General features: G+C 37.1%; 1 protein-coding gene across 2 annotated transcripts in view; it reads left to right on the top strand.

The window, feature by feature from the left end:
• il1rapl1a (interleukin 1 receptor accessory protein-like 1a) overlaps positions 1 to 24,158 on the top strand; it is a 136,165-nt gene that overhangs the window by 43,175 nt on the left and 68,832 nt on the right. For both annotated transcript variants that reach the window (XM_022665609.2, XM_022665611.2), the window contains exon 3: positions 22,381 to 22,666. In XM_022665609.2, coding sequence (XP_022521330.2) covers positions 22,381 to 22,666 — 286 coding nt within the window. The remainder of the gene's footprint in view (positions 1 to 22,380; positions 22,667 to 24,158) is intronic.

The following is a 24,158-nucleotide window of genomic DNA, read 5'->3' on the forward strand; positions in this document are numbered from 1 at the left end:
ATCAAGAGCCACGGTATCCAGGGTAATGTCAGCATTAACCACCAAGAAGGATCAACCACATCCAACAGGATTAACTGTGGATGCTGTAAGAGGAAGCTGTCTGAAAGGGATGTTCGGGTGCTAACCCGGATTGTATCCAAAAAACATAAAACCACGGCTGATCAAATCACGCAGAATTCAATGTGCACCTCAACTCTCCTGTTTCCACCAGAACTGTCCGTCACCACAATCAATTACTGTGCTCTAAAACCAGGTGTTTCAGTTTCATTGTCCAACTCCTGTATCTCAGCAATATGAGCTAACTATAAGTATGTTTTATAAGCTAAATAACAAAGTGTAATTCAAAGCAGATTTCTCCTGGATGCTCCTCAGCCAGCATGTGTATATTATTATGTTCAGTTCCGTCAGCAGCTCACCTGATTTACCACATTTACCAAAAATGTACCAAACCAGGTGTTGATTAATATGATGAGAACTAGAAAAAAGTAACTCTATTAAACTCATATTAAGAGGAGAGGTTAGGAGATGTTTTAAGGGTTTTAAGGTGCTGTAAAAGCTCTGCTTTTTGTAAAATTGCTTGTTGTTTGCTTTTTAGTGTTTTACTGAGTTAATAAACAGTTACTGCACAGATAAGAAGGCTTTTCTTTACTCAGACTTTTGTACAGTACCGTACGTACACTCTGGTCCTTATCTGAGCGTGAGGAACACGTTTCTACTAAAGTCTCTCCTCCACTGAATTTCTAAAGAGACTTTAAACACACTTCTCTGCTCTTTAAAGGAGTTATAGAGGAGTTATTGTTTGCGTAGTAAGAGCGAGGAGGAGTCATTATTTCAAATAGAGGAATTATCAATCACAAAAAGCACTTAAATAGGAACAATGCTAATGTTAATGAGGACACGGGAAAAAATACTTAAGCTAATGGCTCATGGAGCTCTTTCTCCTTTCTCTACAGTCCTGACTCTCTCTCTCTCTCTCTCTCTCTCTCTCTCTCTCTCTCTCTTTTTTTTCTCTATCTTCTTCTGCTCAATGCAAGCAAGCAAAACTTGTAGTCGAAAAGAACAAGGGAATAAAACTGCTATTTAGAGCTGTATATACAGCGTGTGTTTGTGGGTGTGTGTGTGTGTGTGTACGCATATTTTCTGAGAGCAAAGGAGAAAGAGAGAGAGAGGGAGAAAAGGAGAGAGAGAGTGAGAGAGAGACAGAGAGAGAAAAAGGAGAGAGAGAGAGTCGTTTGATCTCTAACAGGATTATTCTTCTTCTCCATTTTATTTATTTACTATCCTGCATTTCTGCTCTCAGCTTCTGGCCACCATTTAAAATTTTTACCCAACACATGTTTATAGTTTCGTGTGTGTGCGTGTGTGTGCGTGTGTGTGTGTGTGTGTGTGTGTGTGACAAAATTGATGATCTCTCCATAATGTAGTCAGTGCTGTGTGTGTGGTAAGGCCTGACTTGGCAGCTCCATCACTCCCATAATCCTCTGCTTCTCCTTAAAAGTGTCATTCTTCTCCCTCTCTCCCTCTCTCTCTCTCTCTCTCTCTCTCTCTTTTTCTGACTGTCTGTCTCCATCTTTTTCTATCCTTTTCCTTCCCTCTCTTTCTTTCTCTTTCTTTCTTTCTCTCTCTCTGTCTGTCTCACACAAGGCAGAAATAATACTGATTACTATACTGTTTAACAATAGAACAGACAGTAGGGACAGGGGTTGTTCTTATGGCATCTGAATTAGTAGTGCTCACTAGTTATACTACTAATATACTAGTGCATCTCAAAAAATAGAATATCATTGAAAAGTTACTTTATTTCAGTAATTCAGTTCAAAATGTGACGCTCATATATTATATAGATGTATTAAACACACAGAGTGATCTATTTATTTATTGTTGATGATGGTTATGGCTTACAGCCAATGAAAAAAAAAAATCAGTGTCTCAGAAAATTGGAATAATATATTAGACCAATTGGTACTTTCTGCAGTGTGGGCAGTGTGCTCACAAGTCCTGCTGGAAAATGAAATCCGCATCTCCACAAAAGTCATGAAAGTCAGTTGTCTCTCCAAACCATCACTGATCATCAGGAAATTTTACATTTCATTTGTAAATCAAGGGAGCAGAGTCTGGAGGAAGAGTGGAGAGACACACAGTCCAAACTGCTCGAGGTCTAGTGTGAAGTTTCCACCAATCAGTGATGGTTTGGAGAGTCATGTCTGTCATCTGCTGCTGTTGATCCACTGTGTTTTATTATCAAGTCTAAAGTCAGTGCAGTTTTGTTTTCCCACAAAATCTTACAGCACTTCATATCTTACAGCTTCCCTCTGCTACTTTTATGGAGATGCAGATTTTATTTTCCAGCAGGACTTGGCACACTGCCCACACTGCCAAAAGTACCAGTTGGTCTTGTTTTATTATTGTCTGAAAGAAGAGGAAACAATGAAAGCGTATTGTTAAGACATGGTTTAAAAACTTTAACTAAAAAGAAAAAGCTTGACACGTCCAGATAATTAAATTTTTCTCAATGTTAGAAACATGACAATAAAATATATACAGATATCATATCTATATGTTATGCTGGAAGGCATATGAGATCACTCATACGTTGAGTTGCTCAGTTGGGGTAAAAAGAATTGGCAGCTTTCATTTAGGCCTGTCATAATAATAAAGATATTGACTTATTGTACAATATATAGACATGACATCAATCATTTGTACTGACTTCAATATTGCCTATTGTGCTTACTTAGTGAAAAAAAAGCCAATTAAAATGAATAATCCATAGATATCTATATGTTCTATAATAAAAAAAATCTGTATTTTTACCAACTGTGTGAAGTTTTATTCTAGAAACTATATTCTAAAAAGAAATTGTATTATGTTGTGTATGTATTTCTTTAATACCTAGTTCAGTTCATGCCTGGATCGACTCTGGGGAGGGTAACCAACTGGATGATGGACTTGTGAATCTGCTGAAAAAATTTACCAATATATATATATATATATATTTTTTTTTTTTTTTGCAAATATATTACTTAGTGCAACTGTTGAAGGATTGATTAGTGATATATCCATTTTCTACACCCAAACACACACAATGTAACTTGACTCTTAATAGCCAGTTTTTTGCCCTTTGATTATTATTAGTTTTTTAACATAAAAGAGCAGAAAAATATGTTTTTAATGCTGTTTATATTGTAGATAAGATTTTGGTTGGAGAATTGTTTTATCTTTTAGTGTTTAGTTATTTTGTTCTGCTCTTACAGCTGAAGGCCGTGTGTTTATCTGCCTGATTAATGGACTCATACTCTCCTCCGCTATATTCACTCAGTGAGATGAGTGGCCGGGGTACTATTGTATTTCCATAAATAACAAAACACAATTTGTGTGTGTGTCAGCATGTAGTGTATTTTTCTGTGTGTGTGTGTGTGTGTGTGTGTGTGTGTGTGTGTGAGTGTGTAGGGACGGGATATTAGTGTGATTATTTTCCATTAAAACGGTGTGTGCTTCTTTGTGTACTTTCTGCTTGTGCTGAGTGTGGGTGTGTGTGTGTGTACGTGAGTGTGTTTGGGTATTGGATCATTGTGGATTAGCAATAATCCTGACCAGAGATTCCCCAATGGGGGAGCAACCCAGCACACACACACACACACACACACACAACACACACACACACACACACACACACACACAAGCCAGTTTGCGAAGGGGTTTGGCCCAGGTTGTGCTCCATTGTGATTAACACAATACACACAATGCACACAAACACACAAACACACACACAACATGTGAGACCTGTAAGAAAGGGTTTGGCCAAGGTTGTGATCCATTGTGATGAACAATACACAATACACAGACATACAAATCACACACACACACTATACTAAACACATACACACACACACACAGATGCTCTCAGAGAGTGTACACAGAGAGGCAGAGTGAGGCGCAAAAAAACACTAATCCCTCTTTATTCAGTTTTTATAGAAATACAAACAAAAGGATTAAAATGTGTAAATTCTTAATTACAAGGCTGTTATATACTCTAACAACCCGCAGAGGAGCGCCGTCACCGAGCTCCGCCGGCCCTTTACTATCCACTCCAGGCCTCTTCACTGCAGCCTGACTGAAAATAAACAAGCCATTGTTCGGTATGAATTATTCTCTCTATTCACTCGGGATGCACCAAAAATTTGGCAAACAAAAATATTCAGCAGAAAATGGCAAAAAAAGCACTTTCACTGTTCAGCTGAATAAGTGAAAAAGACTTTTTTATACAGAACAAAGACGTGTTTTAAATCATATTTCAGATTTTCCTTCAGTGGAAAGGAAAAAGAACCTCCCCGAACCTGCCATCCCCTCCCCAAGCAGCAGCAGCAAGTTTCTGATATGCTTTCAGTCTGCCTGCTCAAGACTCTGTGCTATAAAGACTCAAATTCCCAGCATGCACTTCATGCACAGACTTCCTGGACTCCGATGATCATATGATGTTAAAGCGTTCCTGCTCTCCGAGTTACTAATTGGCTCCACCTGTCCTCCCTTGTATATATACCCCTCAGTTTGCTCAGTTCTTAGCTGAGCATGAATCTAGTTGTCCTTGCTCTTCTACAATGCATTTCATTGTTTTGCCTTCTTCTTTATTAATTACCTGTTGCCAACTATTTTCTAGAGTATATTTGGACCTCTCTTTTGCCTTCTGCCTTGTTTTGCTGGATTTACCGTGTATGACCCTGCTTTGCCTGCCTGGTATGATTAATATGCTATAATATTATTCATACTAATTAAGACATTACAAGACATTACTAAATTTAAATTCTCAATACTTTTACAAATAAAACCAATTTGAGACATTAGTTAAAGGATTTTGTAATGGTTAATAATGTCTTAACTAATGTCAATTAAAGATTAGTTGAGACGTTCTGTAGTAAGTACTGTCACTAAATGTACCCTTATTGTGAAATGTTACCTAATTTATATTTAGTGATGGATAAAAATGGGAAAAAAGGGAGGAATATCAGCAAAAATGCCAGTTTTGTGTTATTTAGTATAAATAAATAAATAAATGAATAAATAATAATAATTGCCAGGATATTTCTGGTTGCCAAATACTGAAACTCTCTATTACTACCATCTGTTTATTTAAATTTTTATGTACACTCGATATACTATCAGATATTAGATATTTTAATATACCTCATAGTAGTTTTTTGTGGTACAAATAAAAAATATACTTACATTATAGATTAGCATTGAATAGCTATAGCTACAGCTATTCTTATACACTATATCCTCTAGACAGCGGTATTAGAACACCTGCTCATTCATTCATTCATTCATTTAGAGTTTCTTCTGAAAGCAAGGTTATTAAAAAGAGCTCATCCTCCTTTTGTTGGGGTAACTGTCTTTTCTGTACGGGGAATACTTCTTACTAGATTTCGGAGCATCACTGTGAGATTGAGATGTGATTTTATTGAATTCAGTGATCTGATTACCTCCTAACTCCCCCCCCCCCCCCCCCCAATCACATCCCGGGAGTACGAGATGGAGCACCATCACTCTGCCAAACACAGTTCCACTTCTCCACAGGCCTGGAAACGCTTCTCTTCTTCAGCTCTGCGCTCAGAAACCTACGCCGACTTTAATCGAGCTGCTCTCGTCTCACTTTGTGCCGCTTTCGCGCATATGTCATCTTCCTCAGTGCTCCGGTTAAAGCCTCTCTGGGCGTGGGATTGCTGTGATTGCTGGGATTGGTGGGATTGCTGGGATTGGTGGGATTGCTGGGATTGCTCTGTACACAGTGTAGAGGTAGAGCAGCGCTATAATCCTGCAGTGTGATAAGCAGTGAATCTGGAGTTTATTCAGCTGATAAGGGCTGTTAGTGAAGGTCGAGGAAAGGAGAAGAGAACAGAAACCTCTGATAAGGTGAAGTCGCGAGTCTGTGTGTGTGTGTGTGTGTGAGTGAGTGTGTGTATCTGTGTGTTCTGCAAAAATCTGTTCACAACATTATTGCACTGATAATACACTGGGCTCTCGGCGCCTCGTGTCGTCAGCTGTACGTTGGAAGAGCAGGATGCTGAGAAGTGTGAATGTTTCATTACGGTTACATAAGATAACACACTCCAGAGACGAACAACCTCCTTAACATTCATTTAACAGAGAGAGAGAGAGAGAGAGAGAGAGAGAGAGAGAGAGAGAGAGAGAGAGAGAGCTAAAGCTTGAGAGAGGTGGGGGAAGAGAAAAAATAGAGAAATCTGGAGACAGAGAGATGTGGGGGGAAAGGAGAGAAAGAGGATTTTGCATTTAAAGGGAATGAGGAATGGGAACACAATGCAAGTGAGAAACAGAGAGAAATAGAGTGAAATAGACAGAGAGAGAGAAAAATAGAGACAGAGAGATGTGGGGGGAGTGTATTTTGGATTAAAAGGGGGAATAAGGAATGAAAACAATGCAAGAGAGAAGTAGAGAAAATAGAGGGAGAGAGAAAGAGAGAGAGAGAGAGAGAGAGAGAGAGAGAGAGAGAGAGAGAGAGAGAGAGAGAGAGAGAGAGAGAGAGAGAGAGAGACCTAAAGCTAGAGAGAAGTGGGGAAAGGAGATATAGTGGATTTTGGAATGGGAACACAATGTAAGTGAGAAATAGAGAAAATAGTGAGAAATAGAGAGAAAGACAGAGAGAAATAGAAAGAGAGAGAGAGCTAAAGCTGGAGAGAGGTGGGGGAAGAGAAAGATAGAGAAATCTGGAGACAGAGCAATGTGAGGGGGAAGGAGAGAAAGAGGATTTTGGATTTAAAGGGAATGAGGAATGAGAACACAATGCAAGAAAAAGAGAAAATAGAGAGAGAGAGAGAGAGAACGAGAGAGCTAAAGCTAGAGAGAGGTGGGGGAGAAAAAAGATAGAGAAATCTGGAGACAGAGAGATTTGAGGGGGAAGTTGAGAAAGAGGATTTTGAATTTAAAGGGTATGAGAAACGGGAACACAATGCGAGTGTGAGAGAAAATTGTGAGAAATAAAGAGAAAGAGAGAGATAATTAGAAAGTGAGAGAGCTAAAGCTAGACAGCAGTGGGGGAGAGAAAGATAGAGAAATCTGGAGACAGAGAGATGTGGGGGGGAAGGAGAGGAAGAGGATTTGGGATTTAAAAATGGTATGAGAAATGGGAACACAATGCAATTGAGAAACAGAGAAAACAGAGAGACATAGAGAAAAATAGAGTTAAATAGAAAGAGAGAGAGAGAGAGAGAGAGCTAAAGCTAGAGAGATGTGGGAGGGGGGTTGAGAATTTTGGATTTAAAGGGAATGAGGAATGAGAACACAATGCAAGTGAGAAATAGAGAAAATAACGAGAAATAGAGAGAGAAAAAGAAAAGAAAATATGAGAGAGAAGGAAAGAGAGAACGTGAGAAAGAGAGAGAAATCGGGAGATGTGGGGGACACAACGCAAGAAATAGAGAAAATAGGAAAGAAAGAAAGAATAGATTGTAATGCTGTATATACTGTGTTCTAGATATACTGTATATATACTGTATAACAGGGATTCCCCATCAGGGATAAGTTTCCCAAAAGCATCTTAGTTAAAAATAATTCTTAAATGGTCAAGCGAGCATCACACTGAATACTCTCTCTGCCAATTAAAAAAATCTTTACACTGAGAAGCTTTTGTGAAACTGGGCTCAGGTAATTCTCTCTGTTGAGATCAAATTAAATTAAATAAAGTTTAAGACCATTTTATGCCGCTGTTGAAATTATAAAATTATTATCACTAAGAAAAACTAGACATTGGTGTAAATAAACAAAACTTGTATTAAACAAAACTGTTTTTAACCAAAGTCACTAAGTAAACACAAATGATTTTATTAGAAAATAATGAGTTAAGTGCTTGGTTGAGGACTGTGCAGAAGGAATGCTCCTCAGAGTATATCCTATCAGACAGAGTTGAATTTATACTGGATTAAACCAGTGTGCCAGTGATAATAAAAAAAACACCAGTGCTGTTATTTTTACTGCAGTAAAACTTTGATACAGAGAATAAAACACTAACGCTCATCACCCGTTCAGTTCAGCTGAGTTCAGTTTCAGCAGGAGAGATCTGTTCAGCCGACTCCTCTCATTGGTTGACTGTTGCTATGGGTACACTGGTCCTCACACATTCTGATCTAACACACGTAGACGGGCAGTGACGGACTAATTAGAGAGCTAGTCTTCACTATGATGCCAGTCTGCAGTGTTTATAATCAGTGTGAGAGCTGGAGCAGCAGCTGTACTGTAGTGCTGAACTTTAGCTGTAGTGGAGGTCAGTGGGAGGCGGTTTAGAGAGGAAAGTTAAAACACTAAAAATGGTGAGAAACAACCTTTTTTTTTTTTTTCGAGTGTATCCCTTCCTCTTAGAACTGAGTTAGGGTTGAAATCCTCCCCCTAAGAAGTGGGAAACCCTTCAAGCATCTGATACGTCATCAGGAGCTCTAAAGCTCAGTAACCTAACTGCTGCTGCTGGCTAACTAGTTTAAAGTTAAGGGTGTATTTTATTGTATGTCTTCTGAAGGAGGATAATTATTACTATGCATTTCTCAATTCTTAACTCTGTGATGGGGAGCCTAAATTTGAATTTGAAGCTTTGATTAGCTTTTATTTTATTCTGTTGTATTTTATTTGTGTTTACCCTAAATGCTGCAGCCCCTGCTGTCTGTTGCATCATTTAAGGGGATTTAAGGGGACTCATCCATACATTTATTTATATATTTTCTTTTGCATTGAGCATTGTTGTTATAGTTTAAAAGTTTTTGCATTTTTAAATAATTAAAAATATATTTGAATAAAAAAAATACAAGTTTGGACACTCTCTATGATTCAATCTTTTTTTATTGTTTTACCTACATAGTAAATGAATAGTAAAGTGATCCAGGCTATAAAGGAACACATAAGGAATCATGTAGTAACTTAAGTGTTAAACAAACTAAAATACTCTGTGAAGAAGCTTTTAGGTGCTCATATCTGAGGAGCTGTTAACTTGCAGTTTCTGAGGCTGGTAACTCTGATAAACTTATCCTGTACAACAGAGGAAACTCCCGCTCTTTCTTTCCTGGGGCAGTCCTGATGAGTGCCAGTTTCATCAACATAACATTAATGATTGTCTTTTTTTTTTTAAGTTTTTGAACTTCTTTTCAGATTGAGTGACCTTCATTTTTTCTCGAAGTATTTATTTTTTTTCTTTATTTAGTTGAGTAGTTCTTGCTTCTCATAATCTGGATTCGAACATTACTCAAATATTCACTATTCACTGTATACCTGTAACTCTACCTCTTCACTACTTTACTTTAACTGATGCTCTCAAACATCAACATTCAGAGGCAAGAAATTCTATTCGAAGTGATTAACTCTTGACGAGTTCAGCACAGCTGTTAACTGAAAGCCATTGCATTACTATTATTATTATTTTAATTATTTTTATATTTTGTTTATTATTGAGAACAGTATTGTAACTTCCAGTGCTGAGAAATACCAGTGGTGTGAGACATGTAAAAACGAGAGCAGAGAGTGAGAGAGAAAAAGAAAAAAGAGAGAGAGAAGCATTTGAGAAGAGTTTGTTACAGCTTAATCATTTATTTTTTATTTTTTGTTGTCTAGATATTACTCAGATCATTTCTCTCTTTCCAGAAGAAAGAAAAATGCAGATGTATCTATTTATAATAATAAATATCTCAGTATAAATCTTAAACCTTCTATCTCTATCTCTCTCTCTTTCCATCCATCTCTCTCTCTATTTCCCCTACCCCTCTTTTTCTCTCCTTTTGTGTGTTTATCATTTAAAGGTCACTCTTTCCAGTAGCAGCGGGTTGCCATGTAAATTACACCTGACAGGAGAGCGCATGGGTTGCCTTGACATCTCTAATCCACATGACCTGAGGAACTGTTACAAAACCTGTGGCTAATTTTTGTGTGTGTGTGTGTGTGTATATGAGTGTGGGAAGGGGTGTGTGTGTGTGTGTGTGTGTGTGTTTGCACGTGTGCATGTGTGTGTGTGTGTGTGTGTGTTTGTGCATCCCGGTATGTCCGTGGGCATGGTGTCCGCAGGCTGTGGGTTATGGTGCGTCCTCATTTGAGTCATTTACTGGGTCAGGGTTTGGTCACCATTGTGTTTTTTGTTTGTTTTTTTACGCTTTCTCCTCACTTGTGCATTTTCTGAAACGCATTTAGTCTTTGTTTTCCTTTCTAATCGTCCAATCAGCACCACGGACAGAGACGGCTCACGATTCAGCACCACTGAAAGCTCCATTCACGAGGACGACACGTGGGGACGTGCCCAGTGTTGGCTTGTGTCAGATTCTGACACCCGTGTGACATTTTAGACAATGCGGCTTGTGTACACTGATGCAACTCAGATGCAAGACAACATGGTAGAGGTGTGTGTGTAGGTTGGTGTGTGTGTTTGTTTTTGTACAAAATGGTATTGATTTGTAAGGGCTTTTTAGACAAGCTCATCTTTTTTTTTTTCTTTTTTTTGGACTGAAAGGGCAAAACAATTTATTTTCAGTTTTTCAGGTTATTATTGGGGTTGAACTTATTACAAGGCTTCAAAACAACTCCTTTTTAAACCGTTTTAAGACGTTAACACCAAAACTCCTTGTTTCAACACTGTCAATTCACTGTCCAGTTTATCAGCTCTACTGAACATATATAGAAGGAAGCAAATTGCTTATTTATATGGTGATTACTGGCTGTGGTTCTTCTGATTTTCTGCATACTGTATATTTTATCGTCCTTTTTTTATAGTTTTATTTCAAATTTTTCCCATTTTCTCCCCAATTCACACGGCCAACTACCCAACCCACTCACTAGGACTCCCCCTATCACTAGTAATGCCCCAATAATAACACACCAGGAGGGTGAAGACTAACACATGCTTCCTCCGATACATTTGAAGTCAGCCACCACTTGGAGGACAGCGTAGCAACTCGGTTCTGATACATCAGCTCACAGACGCCCTGTGCTGCAGACATCACCCTAGGAGTGATGTGGGGAAAGAGCAGGGCCAATTTGATAGTGGCAGCGCTTTAGGCTGCTGGACCACTCGGCGCCTTTTATCGTCCTTTTATCATTTTTTTAGAAGTCAGGTCCCCACATGACTGGTACGATTGGTTTAGACACAGCGCAGCAGTGCTGCTTCAGTTCTTAAACATGACAAAGCACTTTTTTTACCAAAAGAACTCTGGTTCTTGGACCAGTTTTGTTCGTGCTTATAAAAAACGTGGTGTTTTTTTTTTTTTTAAAGCAAATCAGCCCACATTTCCACCAGTTTTAGTGGAACCATCAAAATGTCACATCATATGTCATCAACAGAAAGAGGTCAAGGTTCACACTGAAGAACCTAGTATACTTCAGTTCCCACTGCGTACAAACTTTTCTGGTTCCGGAAGCTACTTTTGTTGGTAGAAACCAGGCGAATGGTTCGAAAATAAAAAAAAAAATGGTAAAAAAAAGTGCCAGTTCCACGTTGGTGAAAAAGCGTTAATAGTGCAACAAACACTAACACACTAATCACCATTCTCTAGAGTGACGGAGCATCATGTATAGTGTCTAAGATGTGTTGAAGATTATGTTTAAAGTTAAATACAAATATGGACAGAGTCTTCTGTCCATATTTGTCATCAATTCTGTCCATATTTGTGCAAAAATATATATTACAGAAATGAAATGTCTTAACCATTGTCCACATTGTCCACATTCTTATTATAATATGCAACACTTGATGTTGGAACAGATGTTAAGCAATATAAAATATGCTAGCGGGCAGATAAAAAAAATTATGACAGTAAAAAAATAATAATAAATAATATAAAAAACATGGCGACTGTGGAGGTGTCCATATGCCAGTGGTCACTTTTAACTTGAACTACTGTCTACACACTCCCTGCCATTTTTATTTTTATAGCATCTTCATTTCATTCTGTATCTGTAAGCTTTCAGAGATTCAGAGATTGTGCACAAGTACAGGAATATTAATGCACAAAGACGGCTCCGCCATATGGGCACACAATTAGGAAGAATCTCTCTCATTGGTCACATATGTGACAATAATTTTGCATTCACTTATATTCACATGTTGCTCACAGACCACCATATATATATATATATATATATATTTTTTTTTGCAGTAAGTAGCTTTTTTGCGAATAACAATTTATTAAATTCACAATAATTTCACACACTAATACACACATAATAGTATGTATTGTAAATTGTGGTGCATCAAAAGTTTTTTGTCATTTTCTATTGAGAAACATTTTCTGAAAAATTTCTGAGCATAATTTTAAATTATTTTGTGTTTTTGTTACTCGTTTACTTTGTTACTTGTATTTAATTCAGCAAAATTAAGCAATTTTACATTAAAATGCTTTACACATGCTTGCTTCACCTAAATTGCAAGCAATATAAACAGCTTACATGGTTAATATTTGCCCTTTACCTTTCTTATGTTACATTTCTTTCAAAAAGTGCTACTCTTTTTTTATTAGTTTTTTAATAAAATGTAAAAGAAAATGAATTAAACTCAAGATATGAGTAGAAAATTTGTTTAGTTTCAACTTTACAAATGAAGCAATGTTTATTAGCCCTTGGCCAAACATACTGTATGTAATATAAATGTGTGTGTGTGGGGGGGGGGGGGGGAGGGGGGTGTACAGTGTGTGTTTATCGAAAATGTGTGTTGATATATGTTTTTCACAAAAAATGAGCCAATGCCAATGAGTTTCAGTTAGAAAAAATATATTTTTTGTATCATTTGATGAAAAATGAAAACACCACACAAGGGTTAAAATGGGGTTTATAACCCAAAACTACACATTTAGTGCTGATCTTAATAAAGCTCTTGAGCAGAAAGTGATCAAATCCTTACAGAGCAGAGGCTGTTATTGCTGCAGAAGACTGAAGCTGGAAGTACAGATGTCTGAAGATTTTTTTTATAAATAAGCAGTGTGTGTGTGTGTGTGTGTGTGTGTGTGTGTGAGTAATGGTGTGGGTGTGTGTGTGTGTGTGTGCTTAAGTGTGAGGAAAAGAAGACAGAACATCCAGCTAATTAGTTGCCATGCTCAGTGGAATTTATTTGGCAGCTTGGAAAAGCAGCAAAAACTAATGCTGGTCTATATTTTCTAAGGGCTGTTACTGGATTTATTATGCGCATAATTATTATGCACACATTATGCACATGCTCTATACCTTCTTATTTTAATCTGCATTCATTCAGTATGATAATGTGATGTGTAATGTGTGTGTGAGTGGCGTTTTTTGAACCTGTAGCAGAGTCATGAGGCTAGATTTCAAGTCAAGTCATGAGTCTTTAAGTTAGAGTCCAAGTCAGACTATGAGTCTTTAGGCTAGAGTGCTATTCAAGTCATGAGTTTTTAGGCTAGAGTCAAAGTCAAGTCATGAGTCTTTAAGTTAGAGTCCAAGTCAGACTATGAGTCTTTAGGCTAGAGTGCTATTCAAGTCATGAGTTTTTAGGCTAGAGTCAAAGTCAAGTCACGAGTCTTTAAGTTAGAGTCCAAGTCAAGTCATGAGTCTTTACGTTAGAGTCCAAGTCAAGTCATTTGTCTTTAGTTTAGAGTCCAAGTCAAGTTATGAGTTTTTAAACTAGAGTCCAAGTCAAGTTATGAGTCTTTAAGTTAGAGTCCAAGTCAACTTATGAGTCTTTAAGTTAGAGTCTGAATCAAGTCGTGAGTCTTTAAACTGGAGTCCAAGTCAAGTCATGAATCTTTAGGCTAGAGTCAAAGTCAAGTCATGAGTCTTTAAGTAAGAGTCCAAGTCAGACTATGAGTCTTTAGGCTAGAGTGCTATTCAAGTCATGAGTCTTTAAGTTAGAGTCCATTTCAAGTCACGAGTCTTTAGGCTAGAATCCAAAGTCAAGTGATGAGTCTTTAATTTAGAGTCCAAATCAAGTCATGAGTCTTTAAGTTAGAATCCAATCAAGTCATGAGTCTTTAAATTAGAATCCAAAGTCAAGTCATAAGTCTTTAAGTTAGAGTCCAAGTCAGATTATGAGTCTTTAAGTAAGAGTCTAAGTCAAGTCACAAGTCTTTAAGTTAGAGTCTAAGTCAAGTCATGAGTCTTTAAGTTAGAGTTTAAGTCAAGTTATAAGTGTTTAATTTAGAGTCCAATTCAAGTCATTTTGTTTTAATTATGGATATATGGAGATATCTGGAGTGCATTGTTATTAGTATCATGACATTCTGGATCATTGACTTCTGTTACAAATCTGATAAAATTCTTGTATTTATAATATCTCAGTTAGGGGTGTGATATATCATATCATATGCAATAATGCAATTTAATTTTCATTTTTGCTGCAGTATTGTATTCTTGAAATAATTTTTCTAATTCAATGTTTAGTCATATCGCCAAAAGTATCGCTATCGCAATTATTGTTTTAGGGCCATATCGCCCACCTCTACCCTATATGCCCAAAAAAGCCCTGTAGAGAGAAAAAACAGAGAGAGAGAGAGAGAGAGAGAGAGAGAGAGCGTGAATGACATTTTTTCTTCCGTGGCAGAGGAAGCTGTTCTATAACGGGTTGTGCTTAATTTGAACTGAATTGGAAAGTTATTAGAGAGCCAGATTTAGCGGTTTGTGAATTTGGTCAAGGGCACTGCAGCAGAGTCTGAGCTCACAGTGCTGTTTGGAAGCAGCAGTGTTTAACCACTGGAGCTGAACTGCTGGCAGGAAACAAGTGGCGTTATACACTCGTGTGTGTGTGTGTGTGTGTGTGTGTGTGTGTGTGTGTGTGTGTGTGTGTGTGTGTGGAGTCCAGCTGTAAAGCTCAGGTTTAGATTTAAAGCTTAGTCCTGCATAGAGATCTTGGTTTCTCTCGCTTCATCTCTCTCTGTCTGTTTTTTTTTATCTCTCTCTATCTCTATTTGTCTCTTTCTGTCTCTATGTCTCTCTCTCTTCCCATGATTTTTATGTTTTACATTTGTGACGATGATAAGGACGAACTAATTATGCACATTTTATGTATTACAGTCTATTTAGTAGTGTTTAGTAGGATTTAAATATATATTTAAAAAATGTATATTAGGATAATTGATTAGGATTATCTAGGTATCTAATTTGTTATCGCTCCCTCTCTCTCTCCGTTTCTCTTTCTCCTTCTCTCTCTCTGTCTCTCTGTTTGTCTCTTTCTTTCTGTCTCTCTCTCCGTCCGTCTCTCCATCTCTCTCTGTTTGTCTCTCTCTGTCTCTCTTTTTCTTCTTCTCTCTCTCCGTCTCTCTCTCTGTTTGTCTCTCTCTGTTTGTCGCTTTCTCTGTCTCTCTTTTTCTTCTTCTCTCTCTCCGTCTCTCTCTCTGTTTGTCTCTCTCTGTTTGTCGCTTTCTCTGTCTCTCTTTTTCTTCTTCTCTCTCTCCATCTCTCTCTGTTTGTCTCTCTCTCTGAGTTTTGGGTCAAGATGTTTGATGTAAATGTAATGAACAAAATATATAAAAAATATATATATATTTATATATATATATTTTTATTATTATTATTATTATTATTATTTTTACATATTTTAAAAATCACATTAAAAGATCTCCCTTTATGATCTCTAAGTACATCTCTTTCTGAATCTTTTCTCTTTCTTTTCTCTTTCTGTCTCTCTCTCTCATTCCATCTCTTTTTGTCTCTCTTTGTCTCCCTCTGTATCTCTCTCCCTCCGTCTCTCTCTGTTTGTCTGTCTCTCTGAGCTTTGGGGCAAGAGATAGTTATTAATAATAAGTATGAATATAAAGTTATTAATTAGTTATATATATAAAAAGTATATATATATAGTATATATATTTTACAATTTTTTAAAATCATATTAAAATCATATTAAAATCATATTAACATATTTCTTTTTATGATCTCTAAGTATCTCTTTTTCTACATCTCTCTCTCCCTCTCTCTCCCTCTCTCTCTCTCTCTCTCTCTCTCTCTCACTCACACACACATATTGAAACATCATAACACATAATGCTTAATTGCAGCAGTGAAGGATAATTAGTCTGAATGTAATTAACAGAAGGGGTTAAATCCTTTATTGCTGTACCAGCATGGATTCAGAAAACCCCGTGACTCACGCTGTCTTAATTTCTCTCAATAATTATGATTACCCTTCATATTAATTAATTTCTCTGCATGCATTGTTTGTTTAAAGGGGAGGATTGCCCAAAATGATTAATTAACCGTTCCCCGAACTTCCGAGTCAGAAAATGTGTTCTGTGTGTTTTTAGGATTTTAAAAGCGTATTCACTCTGAGACATGCAGCGTAGCCCCGTGCACCGTTTCACTGCACCAGGCAACCGGGAAGCAGGTTGACATGCTGCTGTTTTCAACTGCAGTTTTTTATTTGAAGAGACTCAGCGTGTGCCGTGATCACGGGTTCACTTCATGCGTTTTTCCTGCACGTCATGTGTCTTTAGAAACAGTTCAAAAGGAAAAAAGATCTTTCCATCCTGCTCAAATCACTGTCGTGTCGTTTGGGTGGTCTTACGATATTCTCAGATTCAGAGATGAATGACACTCTCTATAAAAATGTCTTTAATTCCTGTACGGTGTGACTAAGCACATTGTGGCTGGAAAAGTGCGAAGCTTTGACTGACACCCATAAATTAGCCACGAATGATGGAGCTCTCCTAGAACAGGAGTCACTTCTGTTTTTCCTTTAGAATTTTTTTTTCACCATTTTTTTTCACCTATATCAAATACAGACATGGAGATTTGATATATATATATATACAGTGCCCTCCATAATTATTGGCACCCCTGGTTAAGATGTGTTCTTTAGCTTCTCATGAATTGAGTTTTGTTCAAAATAATATAGGACCACGATGGGAAAAAAAAAGTAAAGTCCAACCTTTAACTCAAGTAAATTTTAAGGGGGAAATAAAATCCCTGACTAAGAAATAATTATTCTTCATAAAATCACCTGTTCCACAATTATTGGCACCCCTAACAATTCTTAAGAAATAAATTTAATAAAAGTATTTCTGTCACTTCTACAGTAGTTTACGAAGTTGATCAGAGTATGTAGGAACATTTAATTAGTAATTCACAACTTCCTGTTTCCCTGGGGTATAAATATGACGTGACACAGAGGCCATTTATCTTCAACATGGGAAAGACAAAGGAACATACCATTCAAGTGAGGCAGATGTGTGTTGACCTTCACAAGTCAGGCAATGGCTACAAGAAAATCGCTACTCGCCTACACCTGTCCATATCTACTGTCAGAGGAATTATTAAGAAGTTTAAAACAACTGGAACAGTGGTAAACAAGCCTGGACGAGGATGCAAGTTTATTTTGCCACCACGCACAGTGAGGAGGATGATAAGAGAAATAAAAAGTTCTCCAAAGCTCACTGTTACAGAATTGCAACAAATGGTAGCTTCTTGGGGTCACAAAGTCTCCAAAACAACCATCAGGCGCTATCTACATGCCAACAAGCTGTTTGGGAGGCATGCACGGAAGAAACCATTTCTCACTCACAATCATAAACGCAAACGTTTGGAGTTTGCTAAGCGGTACTATGACTTCAACTGGGACCGTGTGATTTGGTCAGATGAAACAAAGATTTTTGGCAACAAATGCTCTAAGTGGGTCTGGCGTAACACAAGAGCTGAGTATGCAGAAAAGCACCTCATGCCCACTGTGAAATACGGCGGGGGATCAGTGATGCTGTGGGCCTGTTTCTCTTCTAAAGGCCCTGGGAACCTTGTTAGGGTGCATGGCATCATGAATGCTCTAAAATACCAGGACATTTTAAAACAAAATCTGGTGGCTTCTGCCCGAAAGCTGAAGATGGGTCGTCACTGGGTCTTTCAGCAAGATAATGACCCTAAACATGTGGCCAAATCTACACAGAAATGGTTCACCGCACACAGAATCAAGCTCCTCCCATGGCCATCTCAGTCCCCAGACCTCAACCCCATTGAAAACCTGTGGGGTGAGCTGAAGAGGAGAGTGCAGAGGAGAGGACCCAGGTCGTTGGATGATTTAGAGAGAATGTGCAAAGAGGAATGGTCAAAGATCCCTCTTTCTGTATTCTCCCATCTTGTGAAACATTACAGGAGAAGATTAGGTGCTGTTTTGTTGGCAAAAGGGGGTTGTACAAAGTATTAACATCAGGGGTGCTAATAATTGTGGCACACATGATTTGATGTTAAATAATTATTTCTTAATGTGGGATTTTTTTCCTACTGAATAAATTCACTTGAGTTAAAGGTTCCATCGTGGTCCTATATTATTTTGAACAAAACTCAATTTATGAGAAGCTAAAGAACACATCTTAACCAGGGGTGCCAATAATTATGGAGGGCACTGTATATATATACATTTAAAGTCTGCTTTAATTAATTTAATGACCTATAATAATATGTTAGCATTAATTATTGCACTCAGGATAAGTTTAGTATCTTATATGAAAAGATAAGCTGTACAGGGCTAGTGCTAATGAAGGCTAGCTGAGGTAAATTAGCATTAGCATTAGCCTTTTTTTTGTTTATCAAAAGTCTGGCTAGCTTTTTTTCAATGTACATTTAGTCACATGATCTTCTATGGCTTTCTGTCGTCTCCATGTGGATTTAACTTAACGTAAGTTTTTGAATTATAAAGCAAAGCCAGTGTTAAATATTTGCATTCTGAAGCTAGTCATTAGATATCTATTGATAATATATATTTATTTATATACTTATATACTAATATGTATTAGTTTTCTCCAAAAATGCCATGTTTTATCTCTCAATAGAAACCCTAATCTAAAAGCACTTAAAAATATAATGATTGTTTAAATGGTCGATAACAAAAAGCAAAAACAAAAGCAAAGGAAACGCAGAGTATAAGGGCTATGAAAATACTGTAGATTCAATATCAGGCAAAGACTAAGGGGAACAACACTAAGGGGTATCTATACAGGGGAAGACAGGAAATGGCTCAATCTTAAAAGTCAGGTGAGCTGGAACGCTGAAGCGTCACATGATCTAACATATCTGGGAGGTTGGGTGCAGGTGGATTCTGGGAAGTGGAGTCTTAGTGGTTAGTAAACTAAAGTCTATGGCAGGCAGACAGACAACATCAGGGCTGATAGTTCCAAGGGCTCTATTTTAGGGTCTATAAAACTGTTGATCACAAATTTTGATGTTAAAAGTTATTAATGAGCAACTGTAATAACCAAAAATATTAAAAAACAAAAAAATTGTATTAAAAGATGGTCTGTTACAGTGTATTAAAAAGTTAAACTTTGTGAGAAGTGGCAATTCATTGGATAACAGCATGATGTTCACAAAAAAATCACTGAAGACCTTGTGGTTTTGGGAAAAAAAGTAATGGTGATTAAAAATATAATTTTGCTTCCTGTTGCATTGAGTACATTTTTCATGGCTACACTTACACACACACACACACACACACACATACACAGTTACAGAGCACATGGTCAAGGCCTACCATCAAAATCACTGTGTGTATAATTCAATATTTAAACGGAACAACATCTTGTAAAAAATGTTAACACATTTTTTTGGGAAGGTTGCAATTCCTTTAAAAAAATAAAACAGCTTTGGATGCTATCAGTTTTATGTAAAAAGCAAAAAGCTTAAAAATGCCGTATGATCCATGCATAGTTTTAATCCCGATCCTTTTCTGTATCTTTTTCCTCTGGAATCTCCTGAGTGCCATTACCAGTCATTTATCACAGCCTCCTGCAGTAAAGAACAGTCTGAAAATGGTACCAAACCAGTTTATAGTCTGCAGAGTGGAACTATTTTACAGTGTACCATGAAACGTATTGTAATGACCGCGCTTTGAGTGCTTTAAACTGCATCCGAGCTGCTTTTCCTCCAGATGTTTGGCTATTTTCTCTATTTTCTGGCGGTTTTTGATCGTGCTGCCTAGAGTAGAGGGGTAATATGGAGTTTTAATGCTTTAATTATGGCTCGTTAGAAAAGAAAATATATCACAGAAACACTCAGGCTGGAGTACTACTACATAACAGCCCATTCAAAACCATACGGAGGATAAACTATAAACTATAAACTACTTTTGTTGTTGGAAAAACTGGGCAATTTTTTTTTTTCAATATACTGAAGTACTGAAGACAACAATCAATCAGCCACAGCATTAAAACCTCCTGCCTGTTATTAGATATGTGTAGGCCCCAAATATATATATATATATATTTTTTGTGGTAGCACTTTATAATAACTTTTATTAATATACTATTAATTAATCATTAAAAAAATATTATTCACGTTTTAAGAAACTAAAAAATAAAATGATTTGCTAACATTTTAAAAATTATTATCCATGCTGATAAATAATCATGTGTCATGTGTGAGCATTTGTTAATATTCAAATTCTGATTAACTACTGCTTTGTTCACATCTACTGATCATTAGTTACAAATATATTAATAAAACTTATTATAAAGTGTTACTGCTTTTGTTTTGGAAAAAAAGAAAAAAAGTAGTAAAAACTTTCTTTTACATTTCGATCATTAATATTTTTGTGCATGCATTTAATTCAATTTTCTGAGGTTGTCTGGTGTACCACCCTTAAATGCTTTGTGTACCACCAGGGGTATATTGAATTTACTTTAAAAAAATTGAGAAAACTGGTTTCCTTAAAAAAGTTAAGTAATGGGGAATGAAAACTTAGAATAAGTTAGAACATCAAATTATTACAACTAAAGGGGAAGTTGATTTAATAAAGTTAATTTATTCTAAGACCGGATAAGTTGAGTTTACTTATCTTTTTTAAGGCAGCCGGTTTGCTCTAATTTTTTAAGTAATGGGGAATAAAAACTTGAGTTAGCATAAATTAAAACATCAAGTTATTTATTACAATTAAAGGGGAAGTTGATTTATTTGTAAGGGAGCCCAGGGGGGGAATCACTACACACTGATGGTGAGTGTTAGTCTGTCAGAAACTGTTGGACACATCCAGTATGCAAATAGATTGTGACAGAAGCCAATAGAAAAGAAGCTGTTAATGGCAAAACAGACTAAACTCAGTTATTGTTATTATAAGTTGGTTCAACTCAAATATCTCAGTGTGAATAGTACAGTATATGTGCCCACAAATTCAGTTCAACTAACTCAAGATAGATGAGTATTGTTTAGAAATATACAAATTTTATGTGAAACAGACTTAAATCATTTGAGTTTACTGTGCAGAACATCAAAATTGAAACAAAGGACATGTTTATAACAAAAATTATAAACAGATATATACATCAACACTACAGCGTCTTAACATATAATGTATAACATCAGTCCAAAAATTAATCCAAAAATGTAATCCAGCTGTTGCCCACTCCACATGTGTAATAAAGATCAATTGTGTTCAAAAGATCATTTGAAGATTGATTTCTCGGCTGCTGTTGCTTGGTTGCTTCCATTATAACTTTTCTTTGTTGGAATACGTTGTTGAGTTATTTTAAGGACATTTTGAGTAAATTCCAGTTGAGCAGAGTTGAAGCAGTTGAATATCAGTTTTCCGACTCCTGACATCCGGACCCAACTTTACCCACAGTCCAGATATTCTGGATAGGGTCGAGTTCAGGATTTTGGAAAAAGGCCATTCCATCAGCTTACTGTTAGCCAGCTTTATCCTCCATCCCAAAACCACCTTTGATGTGTGTTTGGGGTCACGGTCCTGCTGGAACATCCAGCAGTGTCCCAGATTCACCCGTCTAGCTGATGGTTTGAGGTTATGCTGAAGAATTCTTAGACAGTCCCTCATTATTTCATCCACTTTGTGCAATGTACCAGTTCCAAAACAGCCCAGAGCCCAGAGTGTGATACTGTCAGCACCACAGTGCCTTCAGTAAGAGAGCACTTCTGATTTTGCTATTTATAGGTTTATGTTTGAGTAAAATGAACATTGTTGTTTTATTCTATAAACTACAGACAACATTTCTCCCAAATTTCAAATACAATTATTATCATTTAGAGCATTTATTTGCAGAAAATGAGAAATGGCCTTAAAAAACAAGTTCATATTCATAAAGTTTTAAGAGTTCAGAAATCAATATTTGGTGGAATAACCCTGGTTGGTTTTTAATCACAGTTTTCATGCATCTTGGCATCATGTTCTCCTCCACCAGTCTTACACACTGCTTTTGGATAACTTTATGCTGCTTTACTCCTGGTGCAACAATTCACCAAGCAGTTCAGTTTGGTGGTTTGATGGTTTGTGATCATCCATCTTCCTCTTGATTATATTCCAGAGCTTTTCAATTTGGGAAAATCAAAGAATCTCATCATTTTTATGTGGTCTCTTATTTTCTTATTCCAGTGCAGTATATTGACTAACTTGTAGTAAATTGAAAATAAGATGGTTTAATCGTATTTATCTTGTATTAAAATGAGTTCTCTCTCTCTCTCTGTCTGTAGTGGACGGCTGTACGGATTGGTCGGTGGACTACCTGAAGTACCGTGTGCTGCACGGCGAGCCGGTCCGGATTAAGTGCGCTCTGTTTTACGGCTACATCCGGGCCAATTACTCTCAGGCTCAGAGCGGCGGGCTGAGTCTGATGTGGTACAGGAGCTCAGGGCTGGGTCACGGAGACTTCGAGGAGCCAATCACGTTCGACGGCCTGCGCATGAGTAAAGAGGAGGACGCCATCTGGTTCAGACCTGCGGAGCTACAGGACGCTGGCCTATACTCCTGTGTACTCAGGTTAGAGCGCAGTATATACACATGCATGTGCAAACATATGCACACACACACACACACACACACACACACAAATGTATACACACATATGTACACATGTATATATATATATATATATATATATATATATAGACAGGTCTGGTTCAGACATTAATTAACCATTTACCAATGTGTATTACTGTCATTAATACTATTATAATACCCTTATTATAAAGTGGGTACCACTTTAAAATAAGAGTACCTTTTTAAAGGGTTTATAAAATCATTAATAATCAGTTATAACACATACATAGAAAGGGCAACACTATAGATGGCTATGGGTTCACTATTTGGCTAAAACAACAGGTCATTGTTGCCCTTTCTACGTATGTGTTATAACTGATTATTAATGATTTTTAAGGCATTTACAACCTAATTAGTAACCATTAATAAACTCATTGTAAACCATTTATAAACCCTTTATAAAGGTAGTCTTATTTTAAAGTGGTACCGTAAAGTGTCACCAGGTTAAGATTATATCTTTATATCTGTGTAAAACCTTCCCTCTACTCCACAGCATTACTGCATATATATTACATATATATATATATATATATATATATGTGTGTGTGTGTGTGTGTGTGTTATGGTTGGTGGCTGTTGCTCTGTCGCTGAGCTCAGAGCCAGTAAAAGTGTAAGTGAGCTCTGGTAAAGACAGCAAAGGACAGAGAGGAAGCTCTGTCATCCATCAATCACACACTGACACCCTGACACTATCCCACAATGCTGCAGGCCACAAGCATGCATATTAAACAGCTGTGGAGCTCTCGGATGCTCTCATTGGCCCAGGTCTCTGTCTGCTTAAGGTTAAATCTGATAATCTGCTCATCATGCCAACATTTGCATCAGGGAATGTCACTTTCAATCTAGCGCCTGGCGCGCGTGAGAAGTTCCTCGCTAAGCGTTTTATTTATAAGATTTTCTTTTAGGACACGCTCCTTTTATATTCTATTCTGCTCTTCATGCATGACCTGGAACCTCTCTGTAATGTAGCTCTTCTGCAAAAAAACGCTGAAAAACGCTGCAAAAACGCTGCATTCACAAAATCAGGAATGATATAGGTTTTGGATGCTGACTGCACCTGGCAGGCATGAGCTGCTGCACTGCTCTCCTGCAGGAATGATGTAATGCCCCTCAAATTATCATGAGCACCAATAGTAGCTCTGTCAGTATGTGTTATAGTAGCAATCACATAGTCTGTAGAACTTACAGCTCTGGAAAATAAATTAAGAGACCACTTTTTTTTTTTCTATAAACTACGAACAACATTTCTCCCAAATTCCAAACAAAAATATTGTCATTTAGAGCATTTATATGCAGAAAAATGAGAAATGTCTGAAAAATAACAAAAAAAGATGCAGAGCTTTCAGACCTCAAATAATGCAAAGAAAACAAATTCATATTTTTCGTAAAGTTTTAAGAATTCAGAAACAATCAATATTTGGTGGAATAACCC

This window comes from Astyanax mexicanus, chromosome 11 (assembly GCF_023375975.1).
Source record: "Astyanax mexicanus isolate ESR-SI-001 chromosome 11, AstMex3_surface, whole genome shotgun sequence".
Taxonomy (NCBI): Eukaryota; Metazoa; Chordata; class Actinopteri; order Characiformes; family Acestrorhamphidae; genus Astyanax; species Astyanax mexicanus.